Source organism: Lactuca sativa, chromosome 3, assembly GCF_002870075.4.
Source record: "Lactuca sativa cultivar Salinas chromosome 3, Lsat_Salinas_v11, whole genome shotgun sequence".
NCBI classification, from domain to species: Eukaryota; Viridiplantae; Streptophyta; class Magnoliopsida; order Asterales; family Asteraceae; genus Lactuca; species Lactuca sativa.
The window spans coordinates 78,184,950-78,205,786 of NC_056625.2; the positions used below are offsets into that span (position 1 = coordinate 78,184,950).

General features: G+C 35.0%; 1 protein-coding gene across 1 annotated transcript; it reads left to right on the forward strand.

Moving 5' to 3' along the window:
* Positions 1–1,001: 1,001 nt before the first annotated feature.
* On the forward strand, positions 1,002–3,865 carry LOC111907548 (uncharacterized). Its single transcript, XM_023903343.1, has 2 exons — positions 1,002–1,215; positions 3,594–3,865. Exons 1-2 carry the CDS (start codon positions 1,002–1,004, stop codon positions 3,863–3,865), a joined length of 486 nt encoding a protein of 161 aa, XP_023759111.1.
* Positions 3,866–20,837: the final 16,972 nt, after the last annotated feature.

The following is a 20,837-nucleotide window of genomic DNA, read 5'->3' on the forward strand; positions in this document are numbered from 1 at the left end:
TGCGGTTTGGGACCGCAGTTTGTGCCACCTGGACCGTGCACACCGCCCCCAGACCGCGGTCTTGCACGATTTTGGCCGCAGTGCAGTCTTTTAGTGCCGCGTTTTGTGATTGGTGGATGGAAGGATGGAAGGATTGACCGGTTGTTGGGTAATTAATTAATTAATTATTATTATTATTATTATTTTGCTTTTTCTTTCTTATATATATATATATATATATATATATATATATATATATATATATATATATATATATATATATCAACTTCATTTGTTTTTCACAACACAATCTCTTCTCTCTCAAAAAAAAAAAATTTAAAAATCACCACTGTCTTAAAAATGTCATATTCTTTATCTTCTGAAGAATTTTAAACTATTTTTTATACCGTTATTGCATGTGTTCAAATGGCGGAACAAACATACAACGTTGTATGTAACAATGCAGCTGCAAGTTCTCAACGGAGAACACGAAGATATATTTGCAAAAATCATGACGAAGCCAACCAACTTTTGGTGCAAGACTATTTTGCAGAGAATGCCACTTATCAAGGGTAGTATTTTCGTAGGCGCTTCAGAATGCTCAAATGTTTATTCGAACGTATAGTTGAAGATGTAACGAAGGAGTGTAGTTTTTTCCAACAACGCTACGATGCTAGAGGTACACCCGGTTTCACTCCCTTAAAAAAATGCACGGCCGTATTTCGTCAGTTAGCATATGACAATCTGCCTGATGTGTTAGACGAAAGTTTTAGGATGTCTGCTAGGATCGCACGAGATAGTCTCCATTTTTTCTGCAAAACTGTGATTCAGTTTTATGGTCCAAAATATTTACGTAAGCCTACACGTAATGACATCTTGCAATTGCAAGCTCATCATGCTAGTGTGCATGTGTTTCTTGGAATGCTAGGAAGCTTAGATTGTCTCCATTGGGCATGGGAAAATTGCCCTACAACATATCATGGGCAATTTAACCGAGGTTTGAAGCAGTTGCATCACAAGATATGTGGATTTGGCATGCTATTTTTGGTTCTCCTGGTTCGATTAACGACATCAACATTTTTAATCGTTCACAAATATTTAACAACATATACGATGGATCCGCACCAAATTCTTCTTTTCAAGTGCGTGGAACGCCATATAAGTATGGTTATTATCTGGTCGATGGAATCTATCCTGAGTATGATGTGTTTGTTAAATCGTTTACAACTCCACATGGTTCTAGATGAAAGAAATTCAAGAGAACTCAAGAAAGAGCTAGGAAGGATGTTGAGCGTGCTTTTGGAGTTATGAAGAAACGGTGGTTCATATTGAACAAACCAGCAGCTTATTTAGGTGAAGAAAAACTTCAAGAAATCATGTATACATGTCTTATTTGCATAACATGATTATTAAAGATAAATGAAGAGCGATATGTGCGTTTGACGAGGAAGAAACCATACCAGAGACACAGCCAATAGAAATTGGTAGCGAAGAGTATATAAATAGGAGAGCAGAGATACGTTGCACTGAAACATTTCACAATCTTCACAATGACTTGGTGGAACACATTTACGGGGTTCAAAACATTAACCTTAATTTGGATCCACCGAATGACCCCGAAGACGAGTTCTCGGAGAACGATTTTATATAGTTTGCTTTAGTTATTTTATTTGTGTTTTTTAAGTTTCTAGGATTATTTAAATGTCATGTGTGTGGTTTTTGTGTTTTTCTGGTAATGCAATGTAATGTTTTTTTTTCAAGTAATGAAAAAGTATGTCTTTTTATTAAAATAGAAGTTTTATTAAATTAAAATAGTTAAAAAAAAAGAAGTTTTATTAAATTAAAATAGTTAAAAGAAGAAGAAGAAGAAGAAGAATGTGTGGTACCACTCCCTTGGTGTGGAAAGAAACCATACTTGAGTGGTAAAAAATGATATGACGCTTATGTGGCGGGGGAGAGAGTGTGGTTTCGGTGACAACACACCCTCCAGCCTTAGCTAATAAGTTATAAGTTATAAGTTGAAAAGTGCTTAGGAAAAGTCATAAGTTTAACCAAACACCCCCTAAATGGTAAACTGCATAAAAATCACTATGTTTTCAGCAAAACTCAATTTAACATTGTGTTATTTTTTGTTTCAATTTAGTTACTTTGTTTTCTAAATTGTTGCAATGTTGAGCACATGACCGGTTGAACTTGTTACCTACTAACATGTTGGTCTATGGTGACGTGGCATGACCACATAGCACTATTTGGTTAAATGGTGTTGAGTTTGAGTTGACATGATAATGTGTCAAAACTAAAAAAAAGTTGCACAAAAAACACAAAGTTTTCATTTTTTTCAGTTTTTGACACTTCATTTCTTTTGTTCTTATTCGAACATCATTTTCTACAATTTCATGTAATGTTGATCAATTTTTATATGAAACCGTATAAATAATATTTTTTTACACTTGACATCTATACATCTTTTCACATTTAAACATCATGTTTTTTTTTAATTTTATTTATTTATTTATTTATTTATTTTTGTATAAATACAAGGTTGTTTACTTTTAAATCATAATGTTATGTATAAATATGTATTATTTATATTATAATCATATTCTTAATTAAATAGTTTATTTTAATACGAATTTGGATATGCGGAGTGCACAGTTAGATAAGCTAATATGATCTCAAGAACACGAGGGTTCAGGGGTTGCTCTAATTACGAAGAGTTTGTTCACTTAGTGACATGTTTATGTGGAGTGCACAATTAGATAAGCTAATATGATCTCAAGAACATTCATGATTTTTGGTCCTTGAAGATATACTTCTTCTTCACTTAGTGTTAGTATACAAAATCTTGTCTCAAGGAACATAAAAGAAAGTGTGTTTCTGAATTTAGATTTTGCATGAAATTCAAGTTAAGTTTTCTTGGACCATCCTTAAATGTGGTTTAGTGTTACTCCATGCGTTATGGTCGAAATAAAAAATTTTGAAAAATGTTTTCACACAAGATCCTTGATATATCCAAGTTATAACTGGTATTCGCTAACCTTTTTTTCTAACTTAAAATATAAATAAAATAAGAGAAACTCAGTTTTTTTTCACAATAATAATATTAAAACAAGTATTAATAATGTCCTACCAATTTCCTAGGATTGGTCCTTTGAGTCCCTAAACAATTTTATTGGCTTTACGAGGGAAAAAAACTCGTGGACAACCTGTTTATTTAGTCTCCTAGACTTGTTATAACTGGTTTCCTTGCCACATCCACAATATTTGCCACCTCATACTCACCCACCTGACAACCCATTTTTTCCATTTGCTTGCTCTCGACTCTGTTGTTTCTTTAAAATTATTGCTTTTGGGGATTAGGGTTAAGAAGCTTCCGTCTGACAGTGTTCTAATTTTAATGTTTTCTTACAAAGTGAAGTTAAATTAGCATTATTCAACAATCCTATTTAAATGGTCAAAATTTAGGTTTTTAGATTAAGGATTTATAAGTTTTAGGTTAACGATTTTGGGTACTTTATAGGTTTCTTACGAACGACTCAATTGAGTATAGAGATGATACACTTTTCTCAAATCCCAATTGCATAATTGATGATTATGTTTTTGGTTATGTGAAGGTCGAATGCAAGTCTATAAGATAGTGAGCGAAGGATTGAAGGATGAAGCTCCTGTAGAACTAGCGAATTTGGACAATAAACCACCAGATACACTAATGATGGAGGAGATGCAGGTTCAGATGGAGAAAATGGAAGAGGATTTGCATATTATAAGGGTAGATGATGAAGATTCCACATTATATGCCAAGGATTTGGATCCTTGTAAAGATGAATCTGCAGAAGGTAGTGAAAAATCATCTCCTACTAAAACTGATGTGAAGATCTTCATTTGATCGTGCTTATAAAGAGAGCTTAATTTGGGGATTGTAAAATACATATGCGTTTACACTTTACAGTCGAGTGGAGGATCGATGCGTCAGCTCGAATCTGGTGGTGTCATAAGAGAGCTTAGTTCCTTCAAAGTCGGAATTGAACACCGAAGATTGTTAGCTTTAGAAATTGGAGAAGTAAGATTTTGATTGAAAAACAAGACCTTTTGTCAATGGGAAACGACAAGAGGATTGCAGGAGAATATATCGCTGTTTTTTCATCCTTTTGGAGTTCTGTACATTCACCTATAAACAAACAGAGGAGGTGGGTCAGTGTGGGTCACGGGTTAAGGAAAGTGGGGTTCATAAGTGTGTATGTGACATAAATAAATGAGGTGGCAAAAATGTGAGCTACTTACCCCTTCAAAACTTTTTAAATGATGTAATCGACCTGACAAAAATTAGTTTGTTCCCTCATAAAGCCACAAAAATAGTTTAGGGACTCAAAAGACCAACCCTAAAAAGTTGGTAGAGCATTCATGTCATTTTCCTCACAATAATATTAATAAAAAGACAAAGTCACATGACAATTGCTAAATGAAATATTAATTATTTGGGTAAATATTATAATTTGTCATTGACAATGAACACTTTCGAACTACAAATACATAATTGAACGACTAACGACTAAAACAGAAAAATAACAATAAAAACATAAGTTCTATTGATAAAAAGGAAAATCTCGAGAAAAATCCCAAACTTTTGGGAAAAGTTTCAATTTAGTCTCGATTTTTTTAAATAGAAAAACCAATGTTCTAAATGGCATAAGACATGGTGTGACAACAAGGCCAAACCTCAAACTTAACGAGTCATGACGAGCAATGACGTTTTTCAAGGCGTGATGTTAGACGAAAAATTTGTATTAATTTATAATTATATTACCACATAAATACAAATTTATATTAAATATAACTACTTTTTAGAAGTGTTATATCAATAATTTAATAACAAAAAGTTAACAAAAAGCACTATACTTGTATCCGCAATTAGAAAAGACATAACAAAGAGCAAAAAAAACGTGTATCAAACGAAAAAGCATATATGTTTTATGAAATGATCAGCGGTTTCATTTATGCTATGCCCTGCATCGTGTTCGTCAAAACACGCCATAACACGCATTGCCAAGAGTCATGCCTAACAACAACGTTATGAGTCCTTTTGTAACGGCAACGTCACGCCTCACGCCATGACATGTCTTGGCGCGCGCCATTGTGCGCCTTTTAGAACACCGAGAAAAAACAAAGAAACCGGCTAATTCTTATACTTTAATCATTTTTAACCTATTTAGTACGTCGTCTACTGATGTGACACTCCACCTTGGAAACCCTATTGACATGGTATTCCACGTCAGCTCCTTTCTTCCTAATATAAAAAATCGGATTGGAATGTAAGGAGAAAGACTCAAACTTGCATCTCCCTTTCCTCAAAGCCAACTACATACAACCTGAGCCAAAGGCTTTATCTATTTTTAATCCTTCGCTCATATATATATATATATATATATATATATATATATATATATATATATATATATATATATATATATATATATATATATATATATATATATATATATCAAATACTAAAGCTTTTTATTTAAAAAAAAAGCAAGGCACCTTACCAAATCAACTAGAGGAATTATAAGATATTATTCCATTAGTATTATATATGACTATTATTTGCTGAGGTTTTAAATTCATTTATAACTTTTATTATTATTATTATTATTATTATTATTATTATTATTATTATTATTATTATTATTATTATTATAATATGCAAAAATCATTAAAAAGTAAATGCAATTTTATCGATATTATCAAATAAATAAATATATAAATACATTATATATATATATATATATATATATATATATATATATATATATATATATATATATATATATATATATAAAATAAATACATAAAGAAAACGTATTTATATGTTTTTATACTTTAAAAAGCAGTTTTAAACATTGTTTTTCCAATTAAACGTATTTATACATATTTTTCCAATTAAACGTATTTATACATATTTTCCCAATTAAACGTATTTAAAAATATATCTATAAATACGTTTAATTAGAAAAAAAAATTAAAACGTTTTTTAAAATATAAAAAGATTAATACGTTTTCTTAATGTATTTATTGCATTTGTATGTTTTTTTACGTATAAATATGTATTTAAAATGTATTTATACATTTATTTATTTAATAATATTGATAAAAATGTTTTTTTAATGATTTTTGCTTATAACAACAACAACAACAATAATAATAATAATAATAATAATAATAATAATAAATGAATTTAAAACTATAACATCCCGATGTTAAGGTACTTCTAATTTCAACCATTTTATTTTATTTTTTGGTCCCTAAGTCCATGAAAGTGTGCATTGGAGCCTTAGTGGTATTTTAGTAACTATGGAAGGGAGTATGCCATGCGTACTAGTGTGTACGTTGGGCGTACATTTATGTACGGAGGGCATACTTGCTAAATGAGGAAGCCCTAATTTTTAGGGTTTGGCTAGTATTTAAGCATCCTTATAGCCTCATTTCCCTTCACCTTAACAACCTCTGTTGGGTTGTATCGTGTTGCGTCATGGGCTCGGTCCTTAGCCCAGTTTTGTATCCGGTTTGGGCCTGTCCAACCGTGATTATTTTATTCTAGGGTTTTAGTATTTACGGTGCATGCATGCATCCCTTGTCAGTAACGCTTTAATTGTTTTTCTTATCAAAGTATTATAAACCCTAGCTTGCCTCTACAGTGGAAGTTCTTTATCGAGCTCTGCTGAGGCATGACTATATTTGAATCATAAGCTTCATATTGATTCCATATTGTGTTCTTAATCGTATTGTGATTGAATTGTTTGTTCTTTGTCAATATACCTGTGAAAGATCTAAACGATCTAGTGATTTATTCTCATCAATTGGTATCAGAGCAGGAGGCTGTGTAATTCATACACATCTCTTCTGTTGAAGAAATTATTAGGGTTTTTCCGCATTGATTGATATTAATTGAGCCGTCATTCCAAATTGGCATATCTCATTTATTGTCGATCTCATTCTAACGATAATTCACAAGTCTGATCTAAAACAACTTATCGATCAAACATCATCACAATGTCTATGGATGATTCGCAAACCAATCCAATCAACATCTCCAACAGTATTGGATCGACAACAAGGATTTCAATCTTATACACTCAGGATTATGAAGTATGGACACACCACTTCGAGGATTATGTAATCGGCTCAGAGGATAATGGGTACTTAATCTGGGAAGCAATCACAGTTGGCCCGTTTGCTCATTCAAGCACTTCAAAGATTGTCAAAACTCAAAAGGAGTACAATCAGCTTGTGAATGATGTGAAAAACATTCCTCAAGACGAGAAAGAGAATTTTTAGTGCAACATCAAAGCCTTAAGAATGATTAGGTTTGCTTTACAATCGGACACGCTTCGATTGGTGAGTTCATGTGCTACAGCAAAAGAAATATAGGATAAGTTGAAAGAGTTATATTCTACTAATGAATATCTAGAACATTCGATTCAAACCTTGCTGCTTTCTAAATTTGGTGATTTCAAACAGAGGCCCGAAGAGAAACTCATTCAGGCATTTGATCGGTTTAATCATCTTCTCAGTAAGATGATAAAGCACGAGATCGAAAGGAAGGTTATTGAGCAGAAGGTTACCTTCATGAACGGTCTTAGACCCAAATGGATGGCAGTTATGTCCACAATGAAGGCACACGAACAGTTCAAATCATACTCTCTAGCAAAACTGGTGGGAATTCTGAAGTCCCATGAAAGCGTGGTGTCAAAGGAAACGAACGTGGTTTCCAGTTTGGGGTCGTTAGCTCTTATTTCAAAAGGAAAGGGCGCTGTTGAAGAAGAAGAAGAATTGGATCTTGCTGATTATGATCTAACTGGTGAAAAGTATGCCCTAATGGTTTCCAATCCAAGAAAGTTTATCAAAAGAAAGTTCCCAGCCAACAAGAACCGAAACTGGCAGGGAAGTTATAGTTCCGAAAAGGTGAAGGAGGAAACGAAGATGGGTTCAAAGTCAGAAGAATCCAAGAAGGAGACGAAGATTGGTGGTGACTCAGGTTTTGGTTGCCATTATTATGGAGGAAAGAATCACTTTTCCAAAGACTGCATGCTAAAGAAAAAGGCTGAAAAGGTTGATGAAGACGATGAGGAAGCGAACCTCCTGAGACAATTGGAGGAGATCAAGTAAAGGAAATCAGCAACCAAAAATAACACCATGAATGCTTTGATTGTACAGGATACAGGTGACAATGATGAATTTGGTGGAGTGCAAGTGTGGTCCACAGATTCAGAGGACGAAGAAGTGAGAAAGCTGACTCATGGCAAGGCTATGTTGGTGAAAGAAGAATATGCTGCGGGAAGATGTTTGATGGTGACAGAAGGTATATCACAGATGCGAGGATACACAACAGATGGTGGGCTGGAAGATGAGAAGGAGCGAGAGGACAGGTGTTTCGCTGCGAAACCTGTCAGTACATAGATCAACGAATGTGATGAGTTGATCAAGAAGGTACAAAATATTCTTACTTCTCTGAAAATTCCTATTACTAACTATGAAAAGGAACTGAATAGCTTAAAATCTAAATTTTCTAGTTTAAGTAGTAGTCTTACCCAAACTCGTGTCACAAACTCTAACCTGACTGATCAAAGTAGCAGGATATCTTCCAAAAGTGAGGAGAGGAGGATCTGGATTGAGCAGAAGGAGAAAGAATTAATTAGGTCTAGGGATGAGTCTATCTATTTGCAATGAGACCATCTTAAGCTTTTAAAACAGCGAAACGTTTTTTGTTTGATTGCGAAAAGAATATATTTTAACATCACTCAGTTACATCTCGATTGTAAAATAGGAAAGAAGATACATCGCATGATTTTACCCTTCCTTGAGTTAAAGGAGGATGAAGTCGATGCCGAAGCTTACAACTGTCAAAATGTTGTATCTTCTAATGAAATCTCCCCTGCCTAAAAAATTGGTCTTGACAAAATAGAGTCCTACATAAAGTCAAAAGACCATAAGGACATGCTTAAAAATCTGTTAGATGAAAATGATAATTTGAAACTAAGAACCGAAACTGTACAGAAATTTGACTCGTTGAATGCCAAATTAAGTTCAGAAAATAAAATTGATGTTGAAAATGTATCTGAACTTAATGAGGATGATGACATGAGTGAAATCTCTGTAGTGGATGTGGTGGACCTTTTGAATTTGTCAAAAGTGAACTCGAACATAATAAAAATTTAATCTCTAAATACTCCGTTGAGTTCGCTTGCTCATCAATAGACAAGACCAAAATCCTCAAGGCAAAAGCTGTTGTATATCAAAAGGTTCAAACGACTCCAAATCAAGTCTACACAGTTCAGGGAGTCACACCTCAACAAACAACCGGACTGACAACAATGGTAGAAGAAGATAATGCAAATGGATCTGAGGAGTTCTTCTGGTCAGCACCAATAGATAACGTTGATGAAACAAAAGGCCTATCTCAGAAAACCTCATGGAGAGTGAAGGGTAGGTATGTGCCTGAACCACTTAATGAACCTACAAGGTATGATGTACTAAGCATAAGTGGTACCAAAACATCTTCCGGCGAACCAGTGATAACATCTAGTGAGACGTGTTCGTCAAAGAGCGAAAGCCATGCTCAAGTACCGAAGAAAAGGGCCAATATTCATAAAAATCCAAAACAGGTGGCAGAACAAAAACACCAACGTAATCTGAGATACAAGAAGAATCTCTCAGAAAGAAAATAGTTTTGGCGATCTCAGAATCCTCATTACGTAAGATATGAAAAGACACATAAGTCACGGGGAGAACCAAAAAGCAACCGAACGGAAGGTTTCGGTCCTCGGCATGAAAGCAACCGAAAGGAAGGTTTCGATCCTCGACATGAAAGCAACCAAAAGGAGGGTTTCGGTCCTCAGCATGTAAGCAACTGAAAGAACGGTTTCGGTCCTCGACAGGTAAGCAACCGAAGAAAGATTTCGGTCCTCAACATAATAGCAGCCGAAAGGATGGGTTCAGTCCCAGGTTCAATCAGACGAACCGAAGGGAAGAATGTTTCCGTTCTCAACCAAGGAAGAGCAATAATCGACGATCTAATATTGCTTCTAAACGTTATTCTTCTCATTCTCATTCTAATTCTTATTCTTCAAAAGATTCAAATGGGAAAGGAAAGCTCTTTCCAGAAGACAACAAATGCCCGAAAGAGATCCAAAAGGATGCAGACGTCAAAGTTTCAAATCCTACGTCTAAATCAAATGAATCTAAGTCAAACAAAATCAAATTTTTGACGATAAAAAGAAAAAAATGAAACAACTCTAATAAAAAGAAATTATATGGTTGATGTTTCTCTTACTATTCCCTGTCCTATAAAAGGCTCATAAGGACCCAAGAAACTTTGGGTTCCTAAATCTGTTTGATATTTTGCAGGTTATGCGTGACGAACAGTTTGACGAAGAATGGTACATTGATAGTGGCTGCTCGCGTCACATGACAGGTCGAAGGGAAGAACTGTGGGAGTTTCGGTCTCTCAAGGATGGTGGAACAGTGAAGTACAGCAACAAATCATTCGGAACTATCAAAGGCTATGGAATGATTACGAATGGTGACTTCTCAATCAAAAAGGTCGCATACGTTGAAGGGTTGCAACACAACCTCATCAGTGTATCACAGCTAGTATTTGGGACCGGATTGAAGGTATCCTTTGATGATGAAGGCTCAGAGATAGTCGAAAAGAAGTCAAATAACATTCTGCTAAAGCCGAAGCGAAAGGGGGGAAATGTACCCTTTAAATCTCAATCCAATTCGAGGGAAACCAACGGTTTGCTTGCTAACGAAGGCACACTAAGACGAAAGTTGGCTATGGCATCGAAGGCTATCTCATCTCAATTTTAAAGATATAAACAAGCTGGTACCAGGAGATCATATCAGAGGTCTTCCAGTTCTCAAATTCGACAAAGAACATCTATGTGCAGTTTGTGAAATGGGAAAGAAAAGTCAACAATGTCATCCTTCTATTATCAACACAAAGGTGATAGAACCATTGGAGTTGTTACACATCGATCTATGTGGTCCCTCCTCTGTTGAAAGCATTGGTGGGAACAAGTACATTCTTGTCATAGTAGATGACTTCTCTCGCTTCACATGGGTATTTTTCTTGAAGCAAAAATCATAGGCAACTCTAAAGCCCAAGCTCTTCATAAAGCAAGTAGAGGTTCAACTGCGAAAAGTGGTTCGTAACGTAAGAAGCGACAATGGCTTGGAATTCAAGAACAAGGATTTCGAAGATTTTTTGGCTGAGAAGGGAGCGACTCACAATTTCTCTGCTCCATATACTCCATAGCAGAATGGAATCGTCGAAAGACGAAACCGATCTTTGTGTGCAGCGGCTCGAACTATGCTAAGCTTCGCTTCCTTGCCTTTATATTTCTAGGCTGATGCTATTGCTGCTGCATGTTACACTCAAAATAGATCATATCTAAACAAGCGATTCTCTATCACTCCTTACGAGATCTTGAACAACCGCAAGCCTAATGTGAAGTTCTTTCACGTGTTCGGTTCAAGATGTTTCGTCTTCAACTCAAAGGAGAATCGAAAGAAGTTTGATGCTAAGGCCTTTGAAGGGATATTTTTGGGATACTCCTTGCACTCTAAGGTGTATAGAGTTCTGAATAAACGCTCAAAGAAGATTGAGGAGACATACTATGTCACTTTTGATGATAGTTATGTCAAGAAGTTGAAGACAACTGAAGGTGCAATGCAGGAAATCTTTCCAAAGTCCAATCAAGTCACTGTGCCTATCGCAAATCTTTTCGAGCAATATATGCTTCTCTTCGATGAACCTGAAAAAGCCATCGATTCTGAATCCAAGGCTGAAGATAACAAAGTCGACAGTTTGAAGTAAATTATTGACGATGCTGCACAGAAGATGACAGCTGATCAACCAAAGGTAACCGAAAGGCCTAACTCAAGCGAACCTTCTGGTGATTGTTCTTCTATCCAGGGGGAGGGTTTGTCTCTACCAAATGATCAAGGTTCTTCATTTCAGGGGGGGGGGAATTCATCATCACAATCATCTAGCTCAACCGAAAGTCCAAACGTTGGGGAACATTCTGATCCCGAAATTTAAATAGTGTCATCATTCGAGGGGGAGAATACAAATGTTAATGATGATGATACACTATCAGAATTGGAAGAAGAAGTCAATGCAGAATTGGATCCCTCTTGTGATCCAAATTACCCTCCTCTCATTAAATGGACCAAAGACCATCCTCAAAGTCAAATCATTGGGGAATCTTAAGAAAAGGTATTAACTTGATCACAGATCAAAGCAAAACATGTTGCACTATTCTCTCAAGTAGAATTTTGCATGTTCAACTCTTTTGTCTCCAAATTTGAACCGAAGACTATGAATTCGGCTCTTGACCATTCTGATTGGGTTCAAGCCATGTAAGACGAGTTGAATGAGTTCAAAAGAAACAAAGTATGACGTCTAATTCCAACTCCAAAGGATGCTTCGGTTGTCGGTCTCAAATGGGTATTCAGAAATAAGATGGATGAGGAGGGGAATGTGATTAACAAGGCCCGGTTGGTTGTAAAAGGATACTGCCAAGAGGAAGGTATAGATTATGAAGAGACCTTCGCTCAAGTTTCAAGATTAGAGTCAATTCAAATCTTTCTTGCTTATGCTTCACACAAAAACTTTGAAGTCTATCAAATGGACGTAAAGTGTGCCTTTCTCAACGGAGAACTTGAAGAAACTGTGTACGTTGAGCAACCACCAGGCTTCGTGAACGAGAAGCATCCAGATCACTGCTACATTCTAGACAACTGCTACATTCTAGACAAAGCAGTATATGGCCTGAAGCAGGCTCCCAGAGCATGGTATGAAACTCTCACTCGATTCTTAAAAATGTCCAAATTTAAACAAGGTTCGGTTGACCCAACCTTCTTTCGTAAGAGAGAGGGTAACCACCTTATGATAGTCCAAATTTATGTTGATGACATCATCTTCGGCTCCACGAATCCCAGCTTAACAGCTGAATTCAGAAAGTTGATGGAAACTAAATTTGAGATGAGCTCAATGGGTCCAATTAACTTTTTCCTTGGCTTAAATATTAGACAGGGACCCGAAGGCATTTTTATCAATCAGGAGGCATATACAAAGACATTGCTTGCCAAGTTTGGCATGATGGGAGACTCCAAAGTGAAAATCCCTATGGATTTTAGGACTAAGCTTACACCATCTTTGGAAAAGCCAGTTGCTGACATGACGCTTTATCGTCAGATGATTGGGTCACTGATGTATCTCACAGCCAGCAGACCAGACATCATGTTCTCCGTCTGCTATTATGCTCGATTCCAAGCTAACCCACACGAACCTCACATGCTAGTTGTGAAAAACATCTTTCGCTATCTGAAGTGAACTTCCTCTCTCGGTCTATGGTGTCTAGCCAACTCAGGTTTCTTTGTCCAAGCATTTTCAAATGCCGACTTAGGTGGTTGTGGATTGGATCGTAGGAGCACTACTGGAGGATGTCAATTTCCTGATGGTATATTCAATTTTGGCAGACTCTTCTTGCTATCATTCCTCGGTTGTTCAAAGTTGTGAAGACAGTGAAGGCCACTCAACAGAAATAATCTCTCGCCTCATTTGACGCAAAGGGGGGGATTGTTGGGTTATATAGTGTTGCGTCATGGGCTCAGTCCTTAGCCCAGTTTTGTAGCCGGTTTGGGCCTGTCCAACCGTGATTATTTTATTCTAGGGTTTTAGTATTTAAGGTGCATGCATGCATCCTTTGTTAGTACCGCTTTCATTGTTTTTCTTATCAAAGTATTGTAAACCCTATCTCGCCTCTACAGTGGAAGTTCTTTATCGAGCTCTGTTGAGGCATGACTATTTGAATCATAAGCTTCATATTGATTCCATATTATGTTCTTAATCGTATTGTGATTGAACTATTTGTTCTTTGTCAATATACCTGTGAAAGATGTAAATGATCTAGTGATTTATTCTCATCAACCTCCACCCTCTCTTTCATGATTGAAACCCTGAAACCACCTTGTGAAGCCATTTCAAGCATTAAAGTGTGTGTTTGTGTGCTTAGAAGAAGAATGAAGAAACCAAGCTCATCTTGGAGGGAGGAATATGTTGGATTCGATGTCTAAGCCCATAACAATTATTGGTATGTATTCGACCCGAGAGTAGCATGGTCCATTTGGGTTGCACTTCACCAGAACAATTCATATGGACAGTCTTTTGAGAATAGTATATTTATGATTTATATTAATATATATTATAAGTTCTAATATATTAATATGGAATCATATTATTTAATTAGTATTGATCAAGAATTAATTTAGAATTAATTTAGTGATCAAAAAGGAACTAATTAAACATGGACTCTTATATATAGGATGGGCCAAGTTCATTTAGCTTGGGCTAAGCTTGCATAGATAGTCCATGGAGTTTTTAACACATGGATCCTATGGAAATGAAAGGTCATGGGTATTAGGGTTTACATGGATGTAACCCTAAACCTCTATACTATATAAAGAGGTCTTTGGCACATGAAATGACACTAGTGTGTAAGGATACAAGAGTGGTCTGATTTCTAGTGTGGTTACTATTCTCTCAAGCTTTCCAAGGTACTTTTGGTGATTTGTGATTCCACTTGATGCATCTCCTAATTATTGGTGCTAGGCTCTTGAAGCTCCAAGGAATCAACCACAAGTAAAAGGTATGTCATTCTACTAGATTTTGTGTTGTATATACTTTATATTATGCTAGTTAGGATGAAACCTTGGAATATTGAATATTTGCATGTATAATAGAGAAAACATAGATCCAAGGTTTATAGGGTTGCATGTACACCATAGGAGTGTTAGAATGCTCAAAACTCATCAGTGGTATCAAAGCCTAGGCTTGTTTTCAATTATACTTGATGCAAATTGCTGAAAAAATCGATTTTCTGGCTGTGGACTCGCCGAGTCCATGACGAAATTCATCCTACTCGTCGACTAGGTTTATACACTCGACGAGTAGGAGCCCCTGACATCATATTTTTCAACTTTTAAGGCTGAAATTAGATTAGAATCATTACCCTAAGCTGTTTTTGAACCTATAAACCTGTTTTTGATGTGGTAATGATCATTCTAATCCAATTCAAAAGATAATTGTCAATAGATTCATGTTTTGTATTAGTTTAATTATTAGGCTAATTACATGAAAAAATTGTTTGATTTGAATTGTCTTGTTCATATGAGTTTGATCTAGATCATAGTTTTTCTTGACATGCTTGTTAGTTGAATTGATGATATTAATGTTTGTTAATGGATTCCATAACTTTTCCTCAAGTTATGGAAAACCAAAAGTTTTTGTGTTAAAACTTCATTAAAGCTATAGGTATTGAAGAGTCTTTTTTCATAAAATAGTTTTATGGACTCCATAACTTGTCCTTAAGTTATGGATGTTCAAGAGTCTCCTTATTAAAGTCTTAAAAACCTATATTAAACCCATATGTTATAGTAATGAAAAGTTTTTGAATAGTTACAAAACATGCCCTCAAGTTTTGGAACATGTAAAGTCACTATAGAAAACTTTAGTTCCAACCCCTAGAATTTTAAAAGTTAAAATTCAACCCTTATACTTTATAATATTATAAGTTAAAAATAATATATATATATATATATATATATATATATATATATATATATATATATATATATATATATATATATAAGACCAAAGTCAGTCTTACCGTTAGTAGGCCTCATTCATGAAGCCGATCTATAAGGGGGTATAAGGTTACTGCCTATAAAATGGAAGTTTAATGGGTGTCCACTCTCACCCACCGCTTCCTTGACTGGTGGAGGGTCGTTAGCCGAACGGGTATGACATGAATCTAATTCTCCCTTAATTATAAGTATAATGATATATAAAGTAACTAAACCTTTTATAAATTCCCAATCTTAGTTACTTTAGGAAAATGTGAATTTGGTGCTAACCAATGAAATTACACTTTGCACCTTGCTTAAGTCGTTAGTGGAGCACGTGTGGTTAACCGACACACTAACTTGGATTTAACAAGGTTGGCAAAGGGTGGCTTAAGGTTTATCATAGATCGGTGGAGTGCATGTGGTTAACCAGCACATCGATTAGGTGATAAACTTAAGGGTACCAAGTTAATTTGCATGGTTATTCACACCTTGTTTGTGATCCTCAGCATCCCAGTCACAAAACTGAGAGGGCACAATCGAGATTTAAACATGCTATTGAAAAGTTAAATGAATCTCAAAAGATCTAAGAGTTTCAATCCAATTAAAACCTAATATCTATTTCGTTTTTCATGGTGAAAATTGGCGAATCGTCATTCGCCTACCTTCAAATATCTTATAGCTTGGATTATGACATCACTCTTCCAAGATATAAAATATTGTGTTGGGTCCTAGCCTTAATATTTCATATTCAGTGTTATATTAAGGACTTAGATCAACCAACTTGAATTTCTCCCTTTTTAGATGTCTGGTTCAGACAACTATGGTCTTCCTAAATCCCTTAAAACAAGCTTCTCTAATGAAGATGATGTCCCGCGATTGGATCATGGAAATCATACTTCTCTTCCTTCACCTCCTCCAATTATTCTCCCAACCCACAAGTTTTTGAAAGTTCAAGGTCACTCAAGCCCTATTGGCAAGCAAAGTCTATGTGTGCTCACATCTTGGAGATGAATTCACATATTGACACGTCGGGAGAGTTAGTTGTCAAAGTCTTAAGGAAGTTGGTTGTTGGCTAGGTTCTTCAATCACTTCCTAAGTCACATGGTGAGTTCCTTTAGGACTACTATATGACAGACCATGACATGACCTTTAATGATCTTACCTATTTGCTTGATGCTGCTGAATTAGCAATGATTTGGAGCACTGGTAAAGCAAATTTGATTGGAGGATTGACTTCCCAAACTTCCATGGACATTGACAATGGTAACACTGGAAATCTAGAAAAGCTTTCTCTTCCTAATGGAAAGGGATCATCCATAGTAAACTCGGTTGACCAAATGGTAAAGAGAAAGGCTAAGTCTGAGATAGTCCTGTGTACCATTCCCAAAGAGTCTATATGTTTCTGTTGCCAAAAGAAGCGGCATTGGTTGCGAAGCTGCCCTGACTACCTGAAAGATCTGAGAGAAGGAAGAATCAAAAAGTTTAACTCTGCTTCAGGATCAAGTAAAGGAAAAGGAATCTTAAAAGAAGAGTATGTTGAATCTGATCGCAAAGATGGATTTCAATCGCATGGTTTGAAGATGGGATTCTTGAGCTACTACTTAGGGGTTATGATAGATTGCTAGGAAATATGTAATAGCATAGTCTTCATTTAAAGTTGCATTGTAAGGAAATAGTTTTTTCCGCATTTTATAAATAAATAAAATTTTGTTTTATTTTATTTTATATCTCCTTGCAATGACATTTATGAAAAATTGATGTTTGTATGTTTCTAGCAATAATGGAATATGAATTTGATTCTTTCATTTGTGGTAGTGTCTAAATTTACCAAATAAGGAAAGATTCTAATCACCTAGGTTTCAATTGGACCGAAACTTGAAATAATGTAAGTTGTATTGTATGATGAATGAAAATTTTCCTCTTTGGAAAATTAAGACTAATTCCTTGTTCACATGTATATGTGAGTCAAGTGAAGGACAAATATTGGATCAGGTACACTAGGTGGTGCGCTGGTCAGGTCAACCACAAAGATTGATAAGGCTATTCGTCATGATTTACTAAAAGTTAGTAAATATGGTTACACTGACAAGGTTAAGTGTAATTCTAAAACATTGGAAAAGTTTCAGTGTATGGCAGGACGGATGAGAAGAATCAAATTAGGCAGAAAGATAAAGGTTTCTCGAATCTGAAAAGATGGGAGAGTACTTAAGTATCATGTTTTATGATCATCTTAATGATTATGAAACCATATCACAATTCATGTTCTAAGGAGATCTTAGTGCATTCTTATGGCTAAGAAGAGGAGTCATGAAATGTTGAAGCGGTTAAATCAAGAAGACGAGTCATACTTCGTTCCAAAACAATTCTTAGAGTCATACTCCAAGATTGTAACTTGAGTGACACATCTTAAAGAAGGTTTATAATACTTGTCAAATGTAAGAGTAAAATGTTTTCTACTCTTGTACATTTGAAATTGGTAAGTTGTGATGTTTTGGATAAAACAAAGACCAACTAAGGCCAATTGTGTGAAATGTTTTTCTTGATAAAGAATCCACACTATCTCTTGAATATTTGTGTTGTCAAGGAATGGTTCTTGGCAAGAGGGTCTTATATGTCAAGAGGACAGTGGGAGTCTAAAAGATCATGAAAGAGTTTCAAGAATTGATCAAGAATAAAACCTGTAGTTTATCAGTAGCGCTCGAATTGAGGTTTATAACCTATCGTGTTGACATATTCCTATTTCTATGCCCATTCCAGTTAAAGTTGACTATGCATCTGAGTTCTACAAGTTCTCAGTTGTTTTCATAACTACTTGGAAGCAATGGCAGGCCCTTGTGCTGCCAGGTGGCAAGAATTTAACACTGCACAAGCGCAGTCCATATGAGTTTGGATTTGTCACTAACATTATCTTGTGATTATGGTTTTGAAAAATTCACATGGATAGGAACACATACACCATAAAGTCTAAGTGTCATAAGGTTTCTCTCCGATTCATGAAAATGATGGTGAGGAAACGCTTTCACTAAATAGATTTTAAGTAAATAGCAATTGTGATATTTGCATTCTCAAAGTCGTTAGTGGAGCGTGTTTGGTTAACCAGCACACTAACTTGGACTTGTGAGAAATGGTAAAGGTCTAAACAATTGAGACTATGATTACAGCATCCCTTTTCATAGTTCTAAAATTGTTTAGCCACACATGTAAGCTATTTAAGAAAAGTATGATTTTGATAAAGTTTTATTAAAGCATCTCGTATCAGAAATCTGAACTTTGGTAAGAAAGTCAATAAATTATTGATTTCTAGAAGTCTAGCTGATTTCTGAGTACATGTCAAAGCTAGTGGGAGCATAACTATTATGCTAATAATCATCATGTTATTGGGAGCAATATAATTATGATAAGTGTTGCAAGTTAGTAATGTTAATTATAGAACACAAAAGTTTCAATTGGGAAAAATTATTTTACTATAATTAAGGGAGAGGAAAGTATACTTCATTTCAATTCTAAAAGCTTAGATTGAGATTTTAATCATCTTTAGTCAAGGATATATATATATATATATATATATATATATATATATATATATATGAATGACTCAACTTAAGGAAATTCTATATATATTGCGTTCTCAAAATTCGATTATGATTATGACATCCCTCTTCATACTCGAATTATGAAAACATGGCAAATTAAAATTGTTGTAACAAAAGACTGGTCTGGGATCATGTCTTTATGTGAGACATCATGAATCGTGTCTTATATGCTTCAGATATAGGGTCAATTACATGTGCTATAATATTTATCCTTTCTAAATTTTCTAAATGCCTAGGGCATTAAGAGGGGAAAAGGTCTAGAATTGGATATGACTAAAATGGTTAAGCAATTATCGAGGACAATCTGAATTTTACTAAATATTGGTTGCTCATGGACAGTTGGAAGTATGGTGTAGATTTTTGGAAAGGACCGTATTGACATATTCTGAAAGGAGGCAACTCTTATTCAGAAGTGATAGTTATAATGGGAATATGGAAATGTTTCATAGGTGGAAGTTATCCATTAAATTTGTATAAAATTAGTAAACTTAATGCAAGAAGGATGTTCAAAGCAATGTACTTTGAATTTGAGAATTCATTTCCATGGAATTGATCTCCATTGGAATACTCTCTAATGTCTGTTGACAAGTCTCTGTGACTTTGTGCATAGTCATTACAAGAGGATCAATGCATATAAGTTTAGAATCTAACAAATTTTGGTAAATGGTAGGAATTTAAAATTCTTACATTTACGATAAGGATTTAGGATTGTGAAATGAGAATCATTGGAATTATCCATTAAATTTGTATAAAATTAGAAAACTTAATGTAAGAAGGATGTTCAAAGCAATGCACTTTGAATTTGATACTTCGTTTCCATGGAATTGATCTCCATTGGAATACTCTGTAATGTCTGTTGATAAGTCTATGTGACTTTGTGCATAGTCTTTACAAGAGGATCAATGCATATAAGTTTTGAATCTAACAGATTTTGGTAAATGGTAGGAATTTAAAATTCTTACATTTACGACCAGGATTTAGGATTGTGAAATGAGAATCATTGGAATTATGTTCAATTGATCTATTCCACAAAGTAAGGATCATAGACAAACATAGTGTGCATACTTGGTGTATGGCGTAACTATTGTTTAGACAGACATAGTGTGCATGCTTGGAGCATGGCACGACTATTGTTTCAGATTCAAGTATAAAGTTGATTATTCAAAACATTATACAATGAATAATGAGTATTCAATATGGTGGTTAGATAAAAGGTGTTTTATTTACTCTCAAAGGTGCTTGGGGCCATATATGATTAGTATTATTCTTATGTTTCACTTTGCATGTTTTGACTTCCCGAATAACTAAGTTATTCAAATTCTCTATAATCAGTCATATATTGGAAGTAGATATGAATCAAGACTGTCATAAAGTTGTCTCAGGTGTTGGACATAGCAAGAGTTGCTACAACATTCATGAGTGCTCCTGGAATGAGATTCGAGTATTGGATTAAACCCACGCTCATTTGAATCACTTCATGGATTTTATCACGAGTGATCATGAGACGATAATATATTATATTCTTCAAACCTAGAGATATGACTTGTTGATTATGAGTTGGTTATATATTGATTG

Coding starts and splice junctions, on each gene's coding strand:
- LOC111907548 (XM_023903343.1), top strand. CDS start 1,002: ATGTGGATTTGGCATGCTATTTTTGGTTCTCCTGGTTCGATTAACGAC. Junction 1,216..3,593: donor ATCGTTTACAACTCCACATG/GTTCTAGATGAA, acceptor GGTTATGTGAAG/GTCGAATGCAAGTCTATAAG.